Source organism: Chlamydomonas reinhardtii, chromosome 3, assembly GCF_000002595.2.
Source record: "Chlamydomonas reinhardtii strain CC-503 cw92 mt+ chromosome 3, whole genome shotgun sequence".
NCBI classification, from domain to species: domain Eukaryota; kingdom Viridiplantae; phylum Chlorophyta; class Chlorophyceae; order Chlamydomonadales; family Chlamydomonadaceae; genus Chlamydomonas; species Chlamydomonas reinhardtii.
Window position 1 is genome coordinate 8209538 of NC_057006.1, and position 17225 is coordinate 8226762.

The window sequence follows — 17225 nt, forward strand, 5'->3', positions numbered from 1 at the left end:
GGGTCAGTTGTTTAAATGCATCAGCTTGTACTTGGGCTGCTTCAACTTCAAGCTCAAGTCGAGGCGCTGCATGGGAGCTCGGTGCCCTTGCCAAAAAATAGTTCCTGTTCGCCTCTACAATTTCTTTAGTTAGGTAGACGGCATACTCCCCCTTCATTTGCATTTTACCAGCTCAACTCAGGGGGCCGCCGACAAAACCCGCCGCAAAGATGGCTGACGGTCGCGAGGAGGGCGAGATTGACTCTGTGGAGCCTGACTTCAGCAAGAAGCACCCCCTAGAGAACCGCTGGACCCTGTGGTTCGATAACCCCAACCAGAAGCAGACGCAGAAGCAGTATGGGCAGTCACTCAGATCGGTGTACACCTTCGACACCGTGGAGGACTTCTGGTGGTGGGTAGCTGCGCATTGAAGCTGCTGCGGCCCCAGGCGCTGGGTGGGCCTCGGGCTGAGCACTGCGCGCTTCAATTTGCCCCCGCAGCCTGTACAACAACATCCGCACCCCCAGCCAAGTGAATGTGGGCGCGACGTACTATCTCTTCAAGGAGGGGATAGAGCCCAAGTGGGAGGACCCGAAGAACCTGAAGGGCGGCAGCTGGACCGCGCCGGTGCCCAACAAGGGCGACAGTAAGAAGACGCTGGACGCCTGGTGGCTCAATACGGTGCGTCCGGGGCACCTACGCAACATATATGCTCCTCTGGATGCCTCTACAAAACAGATCGCGGGTCTCCATGGAAGCAATCGCTGACGGCGGCCACATCCCTCCGTGTTCGCAGGTGCTGGCCTGCATCGGCGAGCAGTTCACTGATGGTGATGAGGTGAACGGCATTGCCGTGGTCATCCGCGCGCGCGGTGACCGCATTGAGCTCTGGTCGCGCACCGCCTCGAACGAGGCTGCCCAGGTGCGGGTGCTCCGCTGGTAGCCGCCGGGGTGCAGGAGGACTGGCTTGGATGAAACCTGTAATGGAGACGACACGCCGGGGGTGAATGGTTGCATCATGAGTCGCGGCTTCGGGCGCGGAAGGGAAGGGTGCTGTCTTAAACCGCGTGGAAGGCGCGCCAGCGCCCAGAGAACGTCGCATCTGGGCCGGCAGTCTAACGCGACACCGCGTGCTCTGTGACACCCCTAATGTTCCGCACAGACCATGATTGGCAAGCAGCTGAAGCAGTACCTTGACATTCCCGAGTCCGCTAAGATTGGCTTCTCCGTCTTCGTAAGTTGGCGTGATGGGGGGCTGGGCAACCTGTGCTGCGGCGGTCAGCCGGGCCTCGAGGAGAGTTAGCGTCAGCACGGGGGCTGTCATTCTACGAGGTTTTCGAGGATGGGCCGGCACGTGCGACACCCTAAGCGTTGTCAGCCTTGGCGCACGCAAGTGGGCAGAGGGGGGGTGCTGCAGCTGGCTGCCTGGCTGAGGCTGCCACGGCCGCAAGTCTTCTGACCGTGTCTACGTTGGATACCTTATCCTATTGCAGGAGGAGAAGATCACCTCGGGCAAGGCCAAGGACCGCTACATGGTGTAAGCGGCCCTCGGGTCGGGCGGAGCCGCTGGCGCGGCTTGGGCTGCCAGCTCCTGGCGAGTCCACCAGGCAGCAGGCGAACACACTGGCGCAGCAGCTAAGGGCTGTTCTATGAGTGTGGACCGGTGCATTGGCGCCAGCGGAGTTCAGCAGCGGCCGGGGCGGCACGGCGCCCATGCGAACGGCCCTGGGAACGGTTCTGTTGTGGAGGCTTTACGTGTGCCTAGCACGTTGAGCGCTGTCCGGAGCTGCTGCATCGAGCTAGTGCTCGGGGCTGGAGTTTCGACGACATGCGCATATGGGGGTTCATGTATGTAGGGGAGTCATTACGGGAGCCGCTTTACAGACACTTTGTTGACTTTTGACTCAGCGCAAGGGCCATGCCGAGCCTTTTGCTGCTAGCCGTCTGCACGTGCGGCAGCGGGCTAACGGGATGCGTGTGCGGCCGGCAAGTGCTCTGAGGTGGGTTTTTGCGAATGACGCAGGCAGCCGAGAGCGCTTCAGTGACTGGAGCGTAGAGTAGACATGTGTGTGGGTTGACGCGTGCATGCAGCCATCGTGGCATGCAGTGTACGTCGCAATCAGGCCCCGGAGGTCAGGTTTATAGAAGCAGGTGAAGTGTCACGTGCCCATGTGCCATGCTGGGCGCATGGTGTGTGGGTCGGGGCTTGGTCGACTGGGTGCATGGCCCAGGGAAGGCTGCTGGCCGCGATGCGCCGGATGGGCGTACGTGTTGAGTGTGCAGATGAAGAGAGCTCTCAGAAACATGAGGTGCTATGGTATGAGCAGGAATTACAGTGCAGGAGTTGTGCTCACGTCCCAACACGGGGTGACGCTGTGCGGCAGCAGGAGGGCGAGGATGCGGTGCCGACTGCGGTACCGAACGAGGCCCATCGAGTTGTAAAATGCCGATTGGGCTTGCCTTTTGCCTGTACTCACAACAAAGAACAGCACAACTCGGCACCATCGGACAACCTTTAGTAATGCAAGGCAGTGGAGAAGGAGGCGCGGGCAGCCTGCTGCCGCGCGGCTCTCTGTTTTCCTTCAGGGCTTCGCCTGCGCCCTCGACGGAGCGTGGCGCTGTCAGTACCAGCAATGCACTAGCTCAGCAACACTCGCATGCCGCAGCGCCCTCAGCGGCAGCGCCCGCGGCGCCCAAGCCGCGGGAAAATGGCGGGACGGCAGCGCGGAAGCCGGAGCCTTCAAGGAGGAACAGCGAGGGCATCCTGCGCTTCTTTGCAGCTCCCGCTGGGGATGCAGCAGGGCGAGCAGCAGCAAGTGCGGGGGTCGGGGAGGCGGGGGCCGCGCGAGTGCTGCCGCGGCTGCCCAACCCATTTTTGCAGCCGCAGCAGCCGAGCCAGCAGCAATGCGAAGAGAAGACGGAGTCGCTAGAACTGCAAGCAGTTGGCGAGATGCGCAAGTTTGCGAGGGGCGGCGTCCGCGCCAAGTCACACCCATTGCCGCCTCGGGCGCCCGCGGCAAAGCCCGCGCCGAAGCCAGATGCCCCCAGAAGTGCGCCCTCGCGGCCTGCCTCCCTGACCGCCCTGCCACGTATCCAGTTTGGCCTGCCACAGCCCGCACAGCAACAGCCAGCGGCGGCTGGCGGCGGCCACTGCAGCGGCAGCGGGCCAGGTCACGTGCTAGTGCCGGCGACCCAGCAGGGCGCCGGTACGGCTGCGTCGGCAGCGGTACACGCCGCGGCGACAGGGGCAGCCGCGCTGCTGGCAGGCGGCAGGTCACAACAGGCCCGCGCTCAGCCACAGCTACAGCTGCAGCCGCTCAGGCCGCTGGCGGCGCTCGTGCAGCCCGTGGCCTCTGGCCTTGCTGCTGCAGCCGCCGGTGCTGCTGGTCTCAAGGCGCCCAAGGGACGTGGGGGTGCTGGTGGTGGGGCTGGCGCCGGCGGTGCTGGGGCTGGCGCCGGCATGGCCAGCAGCTGTGGTGCAGCCGCTGGCGAGGGACGAGCCAACACGGCTGTGCTGGCGGTCGCCGGCGGTGGGGACAGCGATGAGCAGGGGCTGCAGCCGCAGCAGCAGCAGCAGCAGCAGCAGCAGCAGCAGGAGGAGGAGGAGGACGAGGACGAGGACCAGGAGGAGGACGAGGACCAGGAGGGTGGTGGAGATGACGGCGCAGTGTCGGATGGCGGCAGGAGTGGCAGCAGCGAGGGCGCCAGCAGCGAGGGCTATGGCAGCAGCAGCAGCGACAGCGACGAGCAGGACGCTGGGAGCGACAGCGACTGGGCGCCGAGTGGGGGCGGGGGCAAGGGCCCGGCTGGCGGGGCGGTGCCCAGCAAACGACCCGGCCGGCGCGGTGGCGGCGGCGGTGGCGCCATTGCTACTGCCGGTACAGCGAGCGGGGACAGCGACAGCGGTGAGGGGCCTAGCAGTGGCAGTGACAGCGACAGCGACAGTGGTGGTCGCGGCCGCGGCCGCCGCGGCCGCGGCGCAGCGAAGGAGGGTGCAGCTGGGAGGCGGCAGGCTCCCGCCAAGTCCGCGCCTCGCGCTGCAGCAGCGCCGGGGTTGGTAAGGGCCGCCCTGGCCGCCTCGAGGGCCAAGGGCGGTGGGGCGCCGGCAGCGGCTGCCAAGCGACCGCGGACATTATTGCAGGGCGAGGGCGGGGCAAAGGGGAGAGCAGGCGCTGGGGCCATGGGTGCAGCTGCCGCCGCGGATGCAGGGATCGGCGGGGCTGCCAAAAAGAGGAGGTCGGCTAGCGCTTCGGCTCACCCGCGCACGGCAGCTTTGGCAAGCCCGACCGGACCGGTAAGAGCGCCTGGCATGAATGCTTCGTCACAATGCGAATGACGTTCCTCACATAGGTTGGGGCAATTGCTCTTATGCATACGCTGCCTTATACCTACGTTCCCAGTAGCGCTGCTGCCCGCCACTGCGTCCACCCTCCATCTGCCTCCATGCCAACCGGCCCCTGCTGAACCCCCGCGCTGCACGCAGGTGCCCGAGGGCCACATGGCACTGCTGCTGCCCGCCCCGGCGGCGCTGCGGCTGGCGCAGCCCGACACCCTGCTGGTGCAGCTGCCGCCGCTGCTGGACTTCCAGGTGGGGGTGTTGACGTGTGTGTGTGCTCAAAAGAAACGAAAGCCCGCCCAACGACGCGACGCATTTACTTACCGATACCTACCATTGTACTGAGCGTCGCGTGACTGTCGTGACCCAGGTAGTCATACTTACCCGCGATAAGCCTGGAACCTGTGTGTGTGTGTCTGTGTGTGTCTGTGTGTGTGTCTGTGTGTATGTGTGTATCGGGGACCATAATGGTGTAGGTGTCCTCACGGCTTTCAACTTTGGTCGCCGTACCCAATGCATGCGCTCCGACTTGTGAGCCCCTGACGCCACTACTGTACTGCTGTACTGCACACACGCACACACACATATGCACACACATACATATATGCACACACACACACACACATGCACACGGACACACATACACACACAGGGTGATATGGGCGCCATAGGCCGCCTGTGCCCGCTGCCTGGCATGGGGGGCGCAGTAGCAACCGGAGGCGGCGGCGGCAGTAGAGGCGGCGGCGGCAGGCGGCGCCGGGAGCCCCGCGTCACAGACGGCGCAGCCGCCGGTGTTAGTCCAGGCCTACTGGGGCGGCGCAGCGACGCGGGCAGCGGCTGGAGCGGAGATGAGCTGCTGAGCAGCAGTGAAGAGGACCACGGCGGCAGCAGCGGCAGCAGTGAAAGCGGCGGCAGTGGTGTTGGCGGTGGCCGACAGGGCAAGCGCGCAAAGGGTTAGTACCATTGCAACATACGTACTCTTGAGTGATCAGGATGGGTGCACATCACGGGTGCACATTGTGTATGCAACATACATTGTCTCATCTTTGCGTGACCCATACCGCACACGGGTGCATTCACCAGTTCCTGTTGTGCTTTTGTCCACGCCTCTGCGAACTCTCGCAGCCGGCGGTCGCGGCCCTACAGCCGCCGCCGCCACAGCCGCCGCCACGGCCGCCGCCGAGGAGGCGGTCCTGTCGGCGGGCGGTCTCGGACTGGACCTGAAGGGGCAGCTGCTGCGGCTGCGGCACACGCCACTGGCCGGCACCGCCATGATCATCAAGGTTGTGGAGGGGCCCGCAGCCGGCGGCGCTGGTGGTGGTGGTGGTGGTGGTGCCAGGGCCGGGCGCGCCAGTGGTAGCCGGGCCAGCGGTGCAGGCGCGTACGGAGGGATTGAGGAGAATACCGCGGCCGATGCTGATGCGGAGGCGGCAGTCCTCCAGCCCCGAGGCAACGGCGGCAGCGGTGGTGGCGGCGCCGGCAACAGGACACGCACGGCAGTGGTGGAGCGCGTGTTCTCCACCTTCTTGGTGGCCACGCCGCACCAGCCAGTGGGCGTGTCAGCTGACGACGTGGCGGGCGGCGGCGGCGGGGCAGCAGCCGCCGCAGCAGCAGCGAACGCTCCAGAGCTGTTGGAGGATGACCCTTATGCAGATCTGTATGCCGTGGACATGGACGGTGTTGAGGATGGAGGAGGTGGTGGTGGTGGGGAGGAGGGCGCGGGCAAGAAGAAGCTCAAGCCGGTGGCAAAGCGGGGCGGCGCCAAAGCTGCCGGGACAGCGAAGACGCGGGCGCCGAAGCACGCAGGCGGCAAACCGGTGGGCGGTAAGGCGGGCGGTGGCGGTGGCGGGGCTAGAGGCAAGGCTAAGGCCAAGGCAGGAAAGGCAGCGACAAAAGGCAAGGGGGCCGGAGGCAAGGCCAAGTGACGGTAGTGCCCTTCCGTTTGCACGGTATGTTGTTGGTGTGCAAGGAACATTTCGGGGCGTGGAGGTGGCCGAAAGGGAAGGAACCGCACGGTGTGGGAGCCCTCCGCCATGGAACAGGCGAGAGAGGGGCGCGCGTAGCAAGTAGAGTGTAGAGCGTAGGGCTGATCGTGAATTGAGCGCCCGAGGGGCGAACTGAGCTGCCTGCTGGTGGCGAGCCGGAATGCTGTTGCGCGCGCCTCGCTCTTCGGGTCCTCAGACAACACGCAATGCCGTGCGGGAGTGCTAGGAAGTACACAGTCTGGAAGGACAGTGGGGACCGGGTTCGTGCTCAGAAGTGCGTGCTTACAAGCGGCTGATGCACACCTCTCCTGTCGTGGCTGCGCCAAGGGTCCACATCAGAGTGTCTAGTAGCTATGCCGTTCTTTTACAGGCGTTTGCAATGCATCTCTCCGCCTTCCTACCGCCTGGTTGCCTACACCAACGTCAATCGCATACGGTGGGTATAAAGCGCTACGTTCATAAGTTCGCGAGTCAAGTGCTCAATCCTCACGGGCCCCGTTGTCGTATGCCAGCTAGCCTAAATGCTACCCACGTTCCCGCCCACCCACCAGCGCACAACGTGCGCATCCTCAACCCCCACACGCTTTAGTAAGATGAATTGTTCCCAAACATGTTTAGCTTCCAACCAAGATTGGGGCACGTGTAAACAAGCAAATAGAATGCAGGTTTGTGCAGCTTCAATATCCAGAAGCGATGAAGGCCAAGAATTTGCGTTGATGGGCACGCGCCATTCCGACGTGCCCTGGAGGGATACGCCATTCGGTTAGCAAGCCGCGCTCCCTCATGCCAGTACCTACGCCTAATGCCAGCGTGCAGTGAACAGCCTATGCGGAGCCGCGCTCACACCAATGTGGAAGAGACCAGGCATTGTCCAATAATGAGCCTTCTGAGTCCCCCTCTTCCATAATCCTCCACCGGTGCATTATCCAAGGCCAGTGCGGCCACACACCGGGAGCGCGTGCACTGGAGGGCAACTGGCCTCCGCACACGTGCCCCATGCTGTGACACCACTCAAAAAGGAAACATTTGACCCGCCGCCTATTTTGACCCCATTCAATATAAAGGAGGACACCCGCATCACCCATCAGTGCATATTTACGGTACTGCTAATACGCCCCCTCGCTTTGAAGCTGTCTCCGCCCAAAGAGCCTCTGGCGCTCCTCACTTCTTCTCGTCCTTCTCCTCCACGCCGCCGGCCACGTAGTGGGTGTGCAGCAGCTCGTGCGCCTGCAGGGGTCAAGCACACGGCACACGTCATGCATCCATGTAGCAACAGTCGCGTGTGGGTAGCTATCAGGACAAGGCATGTACCGCCCTGCCCAGTGTGCCCCCCCGTCCCTTCACCTGCTGTTGCCCCACACCCAGCCCGCCTCCCTCCCGGCCCGCCTCTCCAACGCCCCCGACCAGCCCCGTCATTTGGGCTGGTAGTTACAACCCCCCCCCACCTTGTGGCCCAGCGGCTCTCCGAGGTACGTGTCGTACAGCTCGCGGATGGACGGGTTCTCGTGGCTGCGGCGCAGCGTGGACCTGGGGCAGCAACAGGAGCGCACGTGCAGGCGCACATTGTGTCAGGAAGTGCCGACCCTCTTTGCTCGTGCGAATACCGTCGTCGGGACCCTACGCACACCTCCTCCACACTGCTTCCATCACATCCTGCCCGCCAACCTGTAGCAAGTAACCCCAACCCACCCCGCCCTCCACCTCGAGCCTTGCCCATTTCCGTTTCCCGCCGCACCCTGCCCCGCAGTCCCTTCCCTCCCCTGCCCAATCCCAGCAGCGCCGCCCGCTCACTTCTCGTCCAGGTTGTACAGCGCCGCCTGCCGCTTCTGCGTGATGGCCTTGTCGGTGGAGCGGGGCTGGCCGCCGCCGCCCACACAGCCCGCGGGGCAGGCCATGATCTCCACAAAGTCGTACTTGGCCTCGCCGGCCTGCATCTTGGTGATCAGCTTCTTGGCGTTGCCCAGCCCGTTGGCCACGGCCACGCGCAGTGTGATGCCGCCCCTGCCGTCCTCGCTGGTGAAGCCCGCGCCGCCGTCCCAGGCCAGCGGCCCGGGGGTGCCGTGCGCGGCGGCCTCGGCGCGCGCGGCGGCGCGGTGCTTCAGCAGCTCCTCAAACTTGGACCCGGGCGCGGGCACCATGGTGATGTTGGTCTCCTTGATGCCGTCCATGCCGCGCACCTCGCTCAGGCTCAGGCGCGGCAGCGGCGTGCCCGTGAACAGCTCATAGGCCTGCAGGTGTCACGAGCTTGCTCAGCGACGTGATAAACAGGTGTAAAAAGACGCGGATCGGTAGCCTTGCTTATCCCGCATCAAAGGTTCAGCAAGTGTATGCGTTCTGCCGGGCCAATCAACCGGCTCTCACAGACCCACCGTGCGCAGCGCCGCCTCCATGACACCGCCGGTGGTGCCGAACAGCACGCCGGCGCCCGAGCCCACGCCCATTGGATTGTCCCACTCGCCCTCGGGCAGCTCGGCCAGGTTGATGCCGCGCTCCTGCGTGTGGATGTGACGTTGGTGCACGTGTGCGGTTGCGTGTGCGTGTGCGTGTGCGTGTGGGTGCGCGTGTGCGCTTACAGCAGTGCCAGAGAGCGAGGAGTACTACTACTCCTACTCGCGTTCGACTCGCATTTCCGCGCTGGGTGGGCTTTCTGATGATGATGCGAACAACCCTTAAGGCCCGAATCATAACGCCCCGCGCGCCCGCCCCCCGCCCCCCGGCCCACCTTGAAGATGTTGCCCAGCTCCACGGTGGTGATGACGTGGTCCAGCTGGCGCAGGGTGGGGTCGGCGTCCACACAGAACCAGTCGCGGTCAGCCTCCGACTGCTTGCGCGTGCTGCGCACCGGTGTGTGCAGGGCGGTGAAGCAGGTGGGTTGGGTCAGCACAGGCAGCTTGAATGCTGGTGCAGGGGCGGCGCCATGGCTCCGCGGCTGAACCATTCGACCCACATACCAAATTTTACGCCGGCAGACCCCCACGGCGGGCCTCCTCGACCATCCTGGGGCAGCCTTCCACCACGCCGGCAAACCCTGCCCCCCGCACCCCCTGCCCCCCGCAATCCCCGCCTCCCCCCCGGGGCTCTCACCAGGGCATGATGGACACCATGACCATGTCCTTTGGCGCGATGCCCTTCTTTTCCGCTAGGTAGGACTTGACCATGGCCGCCAGCATCATCTGGGGGCTCTTGCAGCTGCTCACGTAGGGGATCAGGTCCGGGTAAGATTTCTCCAGCATAGCTGCGCGAGGGGGGCCGGCGAGGAAAGAGGCGGGTGGGGGTGGAGAAAGGACACAAGGCAAAGGTAAGGTCGACCCAAATCGTCAAGAGACATGCGACAATACCGTAGGCACGTACATGTTGCAGGTAGGTGGAGAGGCGGACGCGGGGGGCCCAAGACAGGTTATGGGGCCCTAAGCAAGCACGCCGCGCTGCTCACCGATCCAGCCGGGGCAGCAGCTGGTGAACATGGGCAGCGGCTCGTCGGAGTGCGGGTGGGCCTCCAGGTGCTCGGTGAGGCGGTGCAGCAGCTCGCTGCCCTCCTCCATGATGGTCAGGTCGGCGCCAAACAGCGTGTCAAACACCTGGGCGTGAGGGCGGGCAGGCAGGCAGGCAGGCTTGATGCAGGCAGCGGCGAGGCCGCGAGGCGGCAATGAGGCGGCAGATGCGCCAAGCATGCATGCCAAGGTGCTGACTGGTAGGCGGTGAGCTGGAAGATGCGTGTTGGGCACTGCAGCAGCGAGCGCACCTACCTCGTCAAAGCCGAGGCGGCGGAGGCCCTCGGCCAGCTGCTTGGGGGTGGTGGCGCCCGGCGCCAGGCCCAGGGTCTCGGCAATAGCGACACGAACGGCCGGAGCCACCTGCACGCAGACGTGCTTGCGCGTGGGGTCGTCCTTGGGCTTGGCTGTGGGCATAAGGGGGGGGGGGAGAGATTTATGTGGGTCAAGGTTGGTGCCAGCCAAACCAAGGTTGCCAGGTGCCAGCCAAACCAAGGTTGCCAGGAAAGAGGGTTCTCGAGTCCGCGCTGGCCCTGGAAAGTGTTAGCTGACAGAGGCGTTGGACCGAAAGGCATCAAGTGCGCACTATTGCGCGTGCGCCGTTTCAGGCGGTGATGAAGACGAACGGACGGGCGCCGATGGGGATTCCGAGCCGACTCGTCACAAAATGCTTGACTTTAAGGCCATCCGCAGTTCCTTTCCATTGTAAGTGTCACAGTTCAGGTGCGTTCTATCTCGAGCCTATGTTGGGGCGCTCTGTCGCTGTGGCTGCTGGGTAAAGCGTAGCCAGGGGGGCTTACGTCCCTTCCTTGGGGTGTGTGAGGAGTTGGTGGACTTCAGACCCCTACGCCGTGTGGGGGGTCGGACTGAGTGGAGAGACTTGACCACAACAATGCGTGCGCGCTCGCTCGGCCGTTCGCTCACCAAGCTCGGCGAGCGCCTGCTGGACATGACTCAAAGGCGCCTCCGCAGCGGGTGCGGCAGCCGCGCAAGCGACGTTGCCTGCGTTATTATTTCCAGTGGCCATATGGGTGTGGTCATTCGGGGCCGTTTGAACCTCGCGGGACGTTTCGGAGGCTTCCGCAAAAGCGACAAAGTGACCCATCGAAACTGCGTTCACTGCGTCGCCCTCACCTAGGCGGCGTGCGGGCGCCTCAAGTGTTGCAAGGGCTACACGCACGGTGCTGGCTGCGAGCGGAGCGCGGGGGGCGACCTGCCGCGCCCTGCAGGAGCTGCCGCGAATAGACACGGCCGCGCAGGGCTTCAGCACGAGCGCCGACATCTTGTCGCGTCTACGATATTAGAAATAATAGGTGGTGCGATGAAGGAGCAACGGAGCGAGCTTGGAGCGGCGTCCGAATTGGGGTGTAAACTGTTGGAAAAAGGTTTCGAGGGTTTGAGGCTAGTGCCTGCGAGAGTGTTTGTGTGTTCATGTAAGATAAGCTGACAGCATTTGCGAGCTTGCCTATGCGCGACCATCGCGATTTCCCAATCCGGCGGGAATGCAGCGGACACTCGGCGGTACACCCCGTCAGCACGCTCGTCAGCCCTATCGTGCGCCTTGACCAGTCAGCCCGCTTCTGTTCACTTGCCTCATGGCTCCTATACTAGTACGCATTGTTCCGGGCAGCGCTCGAAGGCGTTTGACGACACATAACGGAACAACGCATGACAGCTCGTCCACGCCAGCAGGCTGCCACACGCTCGTGGAAGGATAACGCTAGATTCTATGACCCTTATACAACAGTAGGCAGCCGGATAGTTGTGTCCGTTGTGTCGGCAACAATGCGTGCGCATATACACCGATACGACCATGCAAACAAAACTTCGTGACGATCGCCCTTCACGGGCAGCGGGGCAGTTCAGTCATGTTAGACACGCATGATTGCCTGCTTGCGACGTAGCGGAGCGTGGATTACTGTCGGTGTTGGACATTGGTGCAGGGGTGAGGGGATGCGCGCTTGGACCTTGGCTTGGACGCCCCCCTTGGCCCTTGCTGAGCGTGTGTCCGCCACAGCGGTTCTACGCTGCCAGCAAAGCTCACCCAAACAAACAATGACTTACACGTGCCGACGAAGCGATTTCGGCTTCAAGCATCCGGTTGCGACCAACACCGCGACGCGCCGCTTTACGCACCTGAGCACTGCACCGGCATACCGTGCGACAAACGCCACAATACCTGGGGACACCCTGCCGACTACTGCTGCACACCACTCCTGCACGTGCAGTAACCGGGGTGAGGCGGATCTCACGCCACCAAATCGAACTTGCCTCCGAAGTGGGCTCGAATGGCTTAACGCAATTAAGCGCCCAGATGAACATACAGGGTGCCACCTCCATACACCGCGCCCACATCATCACCCGACCCCCTGGCCCCTGCTGCTGCTGGTGCTTCCGGGACAGCGTCGGCGGCCAGCCAAAGCCCATGAGCTTGAGCACCAGACGACGATCCATATCATCACCACGCCGTCCATGCTAAGTCTGCCCAAACACACCAGGCCCCGAGACGCACAGGTGCACCGTGCACGCCTGCCCAAGAGGTGCACCCTTCCAACTGCCTGCATTCAATGAACTTGGAATCACCGCACAACCCCAAAAAAGGTGCACCAATACCACAGGGTGCACATCTTCGACGCACCCGTGGAACTGTGAAAGGCACGAGACGGCATCCTTGCAACAACCAAATCTGCGCGTGTGCTACAGCACCTTAGCACAGAGGTAAAGTTAATAAGCCAAAAAATGTGTTGCATGACGTCCACAGCCAGCAAAATCAGGAAAGGCTTTGCATGACGCAGTATGCATTATGCCGCACCGGCATCCAGCCATAACAAAAAACGGGGGGCCATAGTCGGTGCTGGTCTGTGCAAAGTGATGTCGTCCGCGGCCGCACGCTAGCTGCGCACTGCTAGCTTGCGCAGTCTACTAACCCTCAGCTTGATGCTGCCTGTCTCTGCTCCCTACACATACTGGCTGTAATCTTGCAGACATCACTGCCGCCACCGGCACTCCCACAAGACATATCCCATTACCGCATCGACCTGCCGCGCCAGCCCCACTCCCGAGCCGCCCCACTGCCGCCGCGCGAGTGGTGGCCCGCGCCGGGGCCGCCCGGCGCAGCGCCCCCGCCCCTGCCTGGCCCCCCAGGCATGCCCATGCCCATACCACCCAGCCCTCCACCTGTGTAAGCCATGCCAGCCGGCAGCGGAGGCAGCATGCCACCCACATGGCCAATGCCCAGCCCCATGCCCATGGCCACACCCAGGCCGCCGCGTGCGCCGCCGCCAGCTGCTCCCGGGCCGCCCAGGGCTGCGGGCGAGGCCACCGCGAACCGAGACGGCCGCGGCCCTTGGCGGAGTGGCATGTCCAGCGCATGAAGCTCCTGCGGAGGGAACAAGGCGAGGCAAGAAGAACATAGGCAGTCACGTCGTGGCGTTCCAACATCAAGGCCTGCTTGCAGATTGAGTAACGAGCTATAGCACGCAAAGCATAATGCAAGTCCCGCAGCAGCGCGCCCAGCGAGCTGGCCCCCGCACCTCCAGGCCTGCCGCCTCGTCCGCCTCCTCCACTGTGAACGGCTCCGGGTCCGGCGGCAGTGCGCCCTGCCCGGCAACAACAGCAGTGGACACCGCAATCAAGGCTACAACAGAATGCAATAGAGGAGGAAGGCCCTGACCTTTGATGGCATGGACCATGCAGGCCCTGCGCTCAGCATGACCACTTGATTTGCGCCTGTGCCTCAATCGCCCAACCGCCCAACTGCCCAACCGCCCAACCCACCAGGTCGTACGCCCGGTACGGCTTCACGCGGTCCTCCAGCCGCCAGCCGTACACGCCCTCGCCGTACACGAACACCCTGCAGGCCGCCGCACAGCACGACAGTATGTTAGGCAGCGGTGTGGCCTGAGAGCGAGTCTCGGCACCAAGGCCGCATGCTATGGTACGGTATCGCATGGTACGGTATGGCAATCGCTAGCAGCGCCAGCCCGCACGACCCCGCCCCCGCCCCGCCCCGTCCCGTCCCCCTATCCATAGCACACACCGCGGCCGCTGTTTGCTTGCGCATTCACATGCTCAGTTTCGAACCCTTGTCCAAGTATTTTGCACACACACACACACACAAACACAAACACATACACACACACATGGCGGAATTGTTCCTTTTTTGTTCTTTGTTAAAACCACACACACACACAGAGACGAGGCTGAATGCCAAACGCCCGGGTAGGGGGTTCCAGGCAACATATGCGGGTGAGTATACTCAAGGTGGCAACTGGGGCAACATCGACAAACGCGGAGCTCGGTAACCGGCGTCGGTATTTGTTGGTAACTGCGCGCGCGTGTATGGCGGAATTGTTCCGTTTGGTTTTTTTTAACACACACACACACACACACACACACACACACACACACACACACACACACACACACACAAACACACCTGCGTAGCCCGGCGTCCACACACAGCTGCGCCGCCCAGGCCGCCCTCCGGCCGGAGCGGCTCAGCAGCACCACCACGTCCTCCGCCGGCCCGCTGGGCCGGGGCACGCCGTAGCGCTGCCGGAAGTCGGCCGGCGGCAGCACCAGCGCCGCAGCCAGCTCGTCAGCTGGTGGGGGGAGGCGGCGGAGGTTGTGGCAGGGGGTCGTGGTTGTGATGCGCGGGCTTAAGGAGGGTAGCGGATGCTGCACAGTATCGCCTCGACTAAAAGGCCAGAAATCACCTCCGCGATGTCATGCACCACCAGCTTGGCATCCCTAGCCATCGACCCATCGAGCTCCAATCGGCGCCCCATACATCCACAAAACACTTTTGACTGCACAGAAGCCTCTGCACACAGGCTTCTCACCCAGCTCCATCCCACCCAGCACCCATCTCCTGACCCAGCTTCTCGCCGCCCTTCCCTACACCCATCCCTTCCGGACACAAGTCCAGTGCTCTCAACACGTGCAGTGCCCAGCACCTGCCACTCCCCTGCCCCCCCCCTCCCCCACCCGCACCTGGGATGTTGATGGTGCCTCGGATCGCGCCGTACGACAGCCGCTCATCGGGGCGCCGTACGTCGATGACGGTGGCGGGCACGTGGAAGAGCGGGTCGGGCCCCAGCTGCAGCACCAGCCACAGCGCGTGCTTGCTGATGGACGGCAGGCGTGGCCCGCCTAGTGAGGTGGCGGCAAACGCCTCCGGCCCGCCAATCCAGGTCGCCACCCTGAGCATAGGAGGATGGGGACACACAAGTGGTCGGGCCATGAGCGCCACGGAGTTTGAGGCGGGCTTGAGCCATGGAGGGCGGCATGGCGAGAAGCAAGGCTTGGGCGCCCCAATAAACGACACCACTTCCTCGCCGATTGGGCACCACTGACGGCATCAGGCGCTGAATGCGCCTTTACTGGACGTCGACACTCCATGCAGTCACTTGTTCACTTCCCTCTTTCATGGCCGTCTACCGCCCCCGTCCCCGCCTTACCTGCTGTACCCGGCTGCTGCCGCCGCCGCCGTCACAGCCGCCACGTGCCTGTCGTTGCGCCCCAGAACCACCAACAGCGCATGCCGGGGCGGGTACGGCAGCGACGCCATGTTGGCTGCAGCCGCCGCGGCCGCGGCTGCTACAGCCGCCGTCAGCGCGGCATTGCCATTTACCGCCGCCGCGGCAGTAGCAGCCGCCCCGTGTTGGTGCAAGGGGCCCCCGCTGCCGGTGCCGCCCCCTCCGTACTGGTTTAGCCCGTACCCAGTCCCCGGCCCCACCCCAGCAGCCCCCAGGGGCCCGACGGCGTCCGTGCCGCTCTCGCCGGCTGCAGACAGCCGCCGGTCGCCCGCCGCCGCTGCAGAGCCGCCGCCACTGTTGCCGCCCACGGCGCCTTCTAAGCCCATGCCCGCAGCGCCCTGACCGAGGGCACCGCCGCCGTAGCCGTTATGCGCAAGCGCTGTTCCGCCCGCCCCAAGTGTGAGCGAAAGCCGCTGCGCCTGTTGCTGCGGCAGGCGCGCCCGCAGGCCTGCCGCCGTTGTGCCGCCAGCGCCTAGCCCGCCTGCTATCCCACCGTCTCGCCCTAGGGAGGAGGCATACGAGGAGGCGTAGGAGGACCGTACGGACGATCCCGCCGCACCGGGGGACCCTGCCCCCGCTACGCCAGCGGCTGCCGCCGCCACGTTGGCGGCCCTGGTGAGCTCCGCGCGCCAGGGCTCGGGCCCCGCCAGCGCCCGCACCCAGGCCGCAGCTGCGTGCATGTCAGCGCAGGTGGAAAAAAGGGCACATGAGTCGTGCGACTCGTGGTCGCATTGTATTTGTGCAAAGTGGATGCAGGCTGCTGGCGGTTAGCGGCGTGCAAAGTGATTGTACCCAAGGGCCGTGGCACGGTGGTTGGCAGTCATAATCAGTACGCGGTGCCCAACACAAGCCAGTGCAGCGGTAGCGGGCCACAGGCCACATCCCCCACGTCCCCGCCCACCTGTCATGCAGGGCACAGCTGCCGCCAGCTCCGGCGGCACGATGCGCTGCAGCGCCAGCCCCGCCGCGCCACCTCCCGCAGCCCCGGCAGCTGCGGCAGCCCCCCCGCCACTGCCTGCGGATGCTGCAGTGTTGCCGCCTGGTCTCCCTCCCGCTGCAGCCGTGCTTGGGGAACCCGCTGCTGCGCCCTGTCGGCCGGGGCCGCCACCTCCCGCTTGTTGCCCGGGGCAGTTGGCTCTGCCGCCCGCTGATGCTGACGTTGGGGTCCCGTCCGGCGCAAGCTCCAGAATGGCACACGGCAGGGCGCCGGTCTCGATCTGTGGTGTGTTAAGAGACGCATGCAATAGCAAGTGAGAATGATGACAGCCGCTGGTGCCAGGGGACGAGCACAGCTGGAGGAGGCCTGTAGACCCCTGTATTTTGGTCCTCGACACTGTCATATCCTGCTTCCCAGTGATCCTGTCGAAGAGTCATGCCTGTGCTAGCACGGTCCAGGCTTATTGTGTGCGGCTGTGGGGCCCCGTGTATGGCGGGCCGGGCCAGGTGGTCGGGCTCCCAAAAGCGCGGGAGTCCCTCGCCCAGAGGCCAACCCACCAGCATACGGATGGCCGTCGCCGAAAGGTGCTGCAGGAACCGCGGCTGAAGAGCATTTGGATCGTGTACCACAGTGTCCTCCTCCTCATTCCGGCGCGCCTTTCGGCGCCCGGCGAGCGCGCGGCCGGCCCGCACCGCCCATGCTGATACCAGCACGACCAGGCCCCAAGCGACCGGCCCGCCCACATTTACCACCGGCATTGTGCACTGGTTGTTTCCAGCGGGCCACCAGGCCTACGCTACCCTTTAATTCTCAAGTGCATCTCCGCTCAAGCAAAGCGAGGCGATTCAGCAATCGCGCGGTATGCACTGGAGTATGTGATACGTAATTATCTTTGAGTGTAACTGCATTTGCGATGGAGCCCGCGGGGGTGCATCTTGGGCCCCTGCGCCCTGCGCT

At 64.1% G+C, this 17225-nt stretch overlaps 4 protein-coding genes across 4 annotated transcripts; 2 read left to right on the forward strand and 2 right to left on the reverse strand.

Moving 5' to 3' along the window:
- The first annotated feature begins 6 nt into the window (after positions 1 to 6).
- Positions 7 to 2433, forward strand: CHLRE_03g199900v5 (uncharacterized protein). Its single transcript, XM_001693183.2, has 5 exons — positions 7 to 391; positions 480 to 660; positions 776 to 901; positions 1142 to 1213; positions 1473 to 2433. Exons 1-5 carry the CDS (start codon positions 210 to 212, stop codon positions 1518 to 1520), a joined length of 609 nt encoding a protein of 202 aa, XP_001693235.1. The 5' UTR covers positions 7 to 209; the 3' UTR covers positions 1521 to 2433.
- A 53-nt stretch (positions 2434 to 2486) lies between these two features.
- Positions 2487 to 6498, forward strand: CHLRE_03g199850v5 (uncharacterized protein). Its single transcript, XM_043061323.1, has 4 exons — positions 2487 to 4273; positions 4463 to 4567; positions 4968 to 5268; positions 5441 to 6498. The coding sequence occupies exons 1-4, from the start codon at positions 2501 to 2503 to the stop codon at positions 6238 to 6240; spliced, it is 2979 nt and encodes a 992-aa protein (XP_042926588.1). The 5' UTR covers positions 2487 to 2500; the 3' UTR covers positions 6241 to 6498.
- A 72-nt stretch (positions 6499 to 6570) lies between these two features.
- On the reverse strand, positions 6571 to 11215 carry CHLRE_03g199800v5 (uncharacterized protein). Its single transcript, XM_001693324.2, has 10 exons — positions 10926 to 11215; positions 10716 to 10793; positions 10047 to 10198; positions 9734 to 9878; positions 9385 to 9535; positions 9023 to 9134; positions 8670 to 8792; positions 8092 to 8528; positions 7746 to 7827; positions 6571 to 7527 (listed from the first exon to the last, which is right to left on the reverse strand). The coding sequence occupies exons 1-10, from the start codon at positions 11071 to 11073 to the stop codon at positions 7462 to 7464; spliced, it is 1494 nt and encodes a 497-aa protein (XP_001693376.1). The 5' UTR covers positions 11074 to 11215; the 3' UTR covers positions 6571 to 7461.
- Positions 11216 to 11839: 624 nt separating this feature from the next.
- CHLRE_03g199750v5 (uncharacterized protein) lies at positions 11840 to 17146 on the reverse strand. The gene is made up of 8 exons (XM_043061321.1): positions 16826 to 17146; positions 16233 to 16548; positions 15254 to 16001; positions 14787 to 14995; positions 14230 to 14395; positions 13569 to 13644; positions 13325 to 13390; positions 11840 to 13170 (listed from the first exon to the last, which is right to left on the reverse strand). The coding sequence occupies exons 1-8, from the start codon at positions 17024 to 17026 to the stop codon at positions 12817 to 12819; spliced, it is 2136 nt and encodes a 711-aa protein (XP_042926589.1). The 5' UTR covers positions 17027 to 17146; the 3' UTR covers positions 11840 to 12816.
- Positions 17147 to 17225: the final 79 nt, after the last annotated feature.

Bases quoted from the DNA above. Each gene is read 5' to 3' on its own strand.
- CHLRE_03g199900v5 (XM_001693183.2), top strand. From the start codon at position 210: ATGGCTGACGGTCGCGAGGAGGGCGAGATTGACTCTGTGGAGCCTGAC. The intron at 902-1,141 runs GTGCGGGTGCTC...TGTTCCGCACAG, and splicing joins CCTCGAACGAGGCTGCCCAG to ACCATGATTGGCAAGCAGCT. The intron at 1,214-1,472 runs GTAAGTTGGCGT...ATCCTATTGCAG, and splicing joins AGATTGGCTTCTCCGTCTTC to GAGGAGAAGATCACCTCGGG.
- CHLRE_03g199850v5 (XM_043061323.1), top strand. From the start codon at position 2,501: ATGCAAGGCAGTGGAGAAGGAGGCGCGGGCAGCCTGCTGCCGCGCGGC. The intron at 4,274-4,462 runs GTAAGAGCGCCT...CGCTGCACGCAG, and splicing joins TGGCAAGCCCGACCGGACCG to GTGCCCGAGGGCCACATGGC. The intron at 5,269-5,440 runs GTTAGTACCATT...GAACTCTCGCAG, and splicing joins ACAGGGCAAGCGCGCAAAGG to CCGGCGGTCGCGGCCCTACA.
- CHLRE_03g199800v5 (XM_001693324.2), bottom strand. From the start codon at position 11,073: ATGTCGGCGCTCGTGCTGAAGCCCTGCGCGGCCGTGTCTATTCGCGGC. The intron at 10,199-10,715 runs GTGAGCGAACGG...TTATGCCCACAG, and splicing joins GCAGGCGCTCGCCGAGCTTG to CCAAGCCCAAGGACGACCCC. The intron at 7,528-7,745 runs GTGGGGGGGGGT...TGACCCCTGCAG, and splicing joins GAGAGCCGCTGGGCCACAAG to GCGCACGAGCTGCTGCACAC.
- CHLRE_03g199750v5 (XM_043061321.1), bottom strand. From the start codon at position 17,026: ATGCCGGTGGTAAATGTGGGCGGGCCGGTCGCTTGGGGCCTGGTCGTG. The intron at 13,645-14,229 runs GTGTGTTTGTGT...GGCGGCCTGCAG, and splicing joins GTGGACGCCGGGCTACGCAG to GGTGTTCGTGTACGGCGAGG. The intron at 13,391-13,568 runs GTGGGTTGGGCG...GTTGCCGGGCAG, and splicing joins CGTACCGGGCGTACGACCTG to GGCGCACTGCCGCCGGACCC.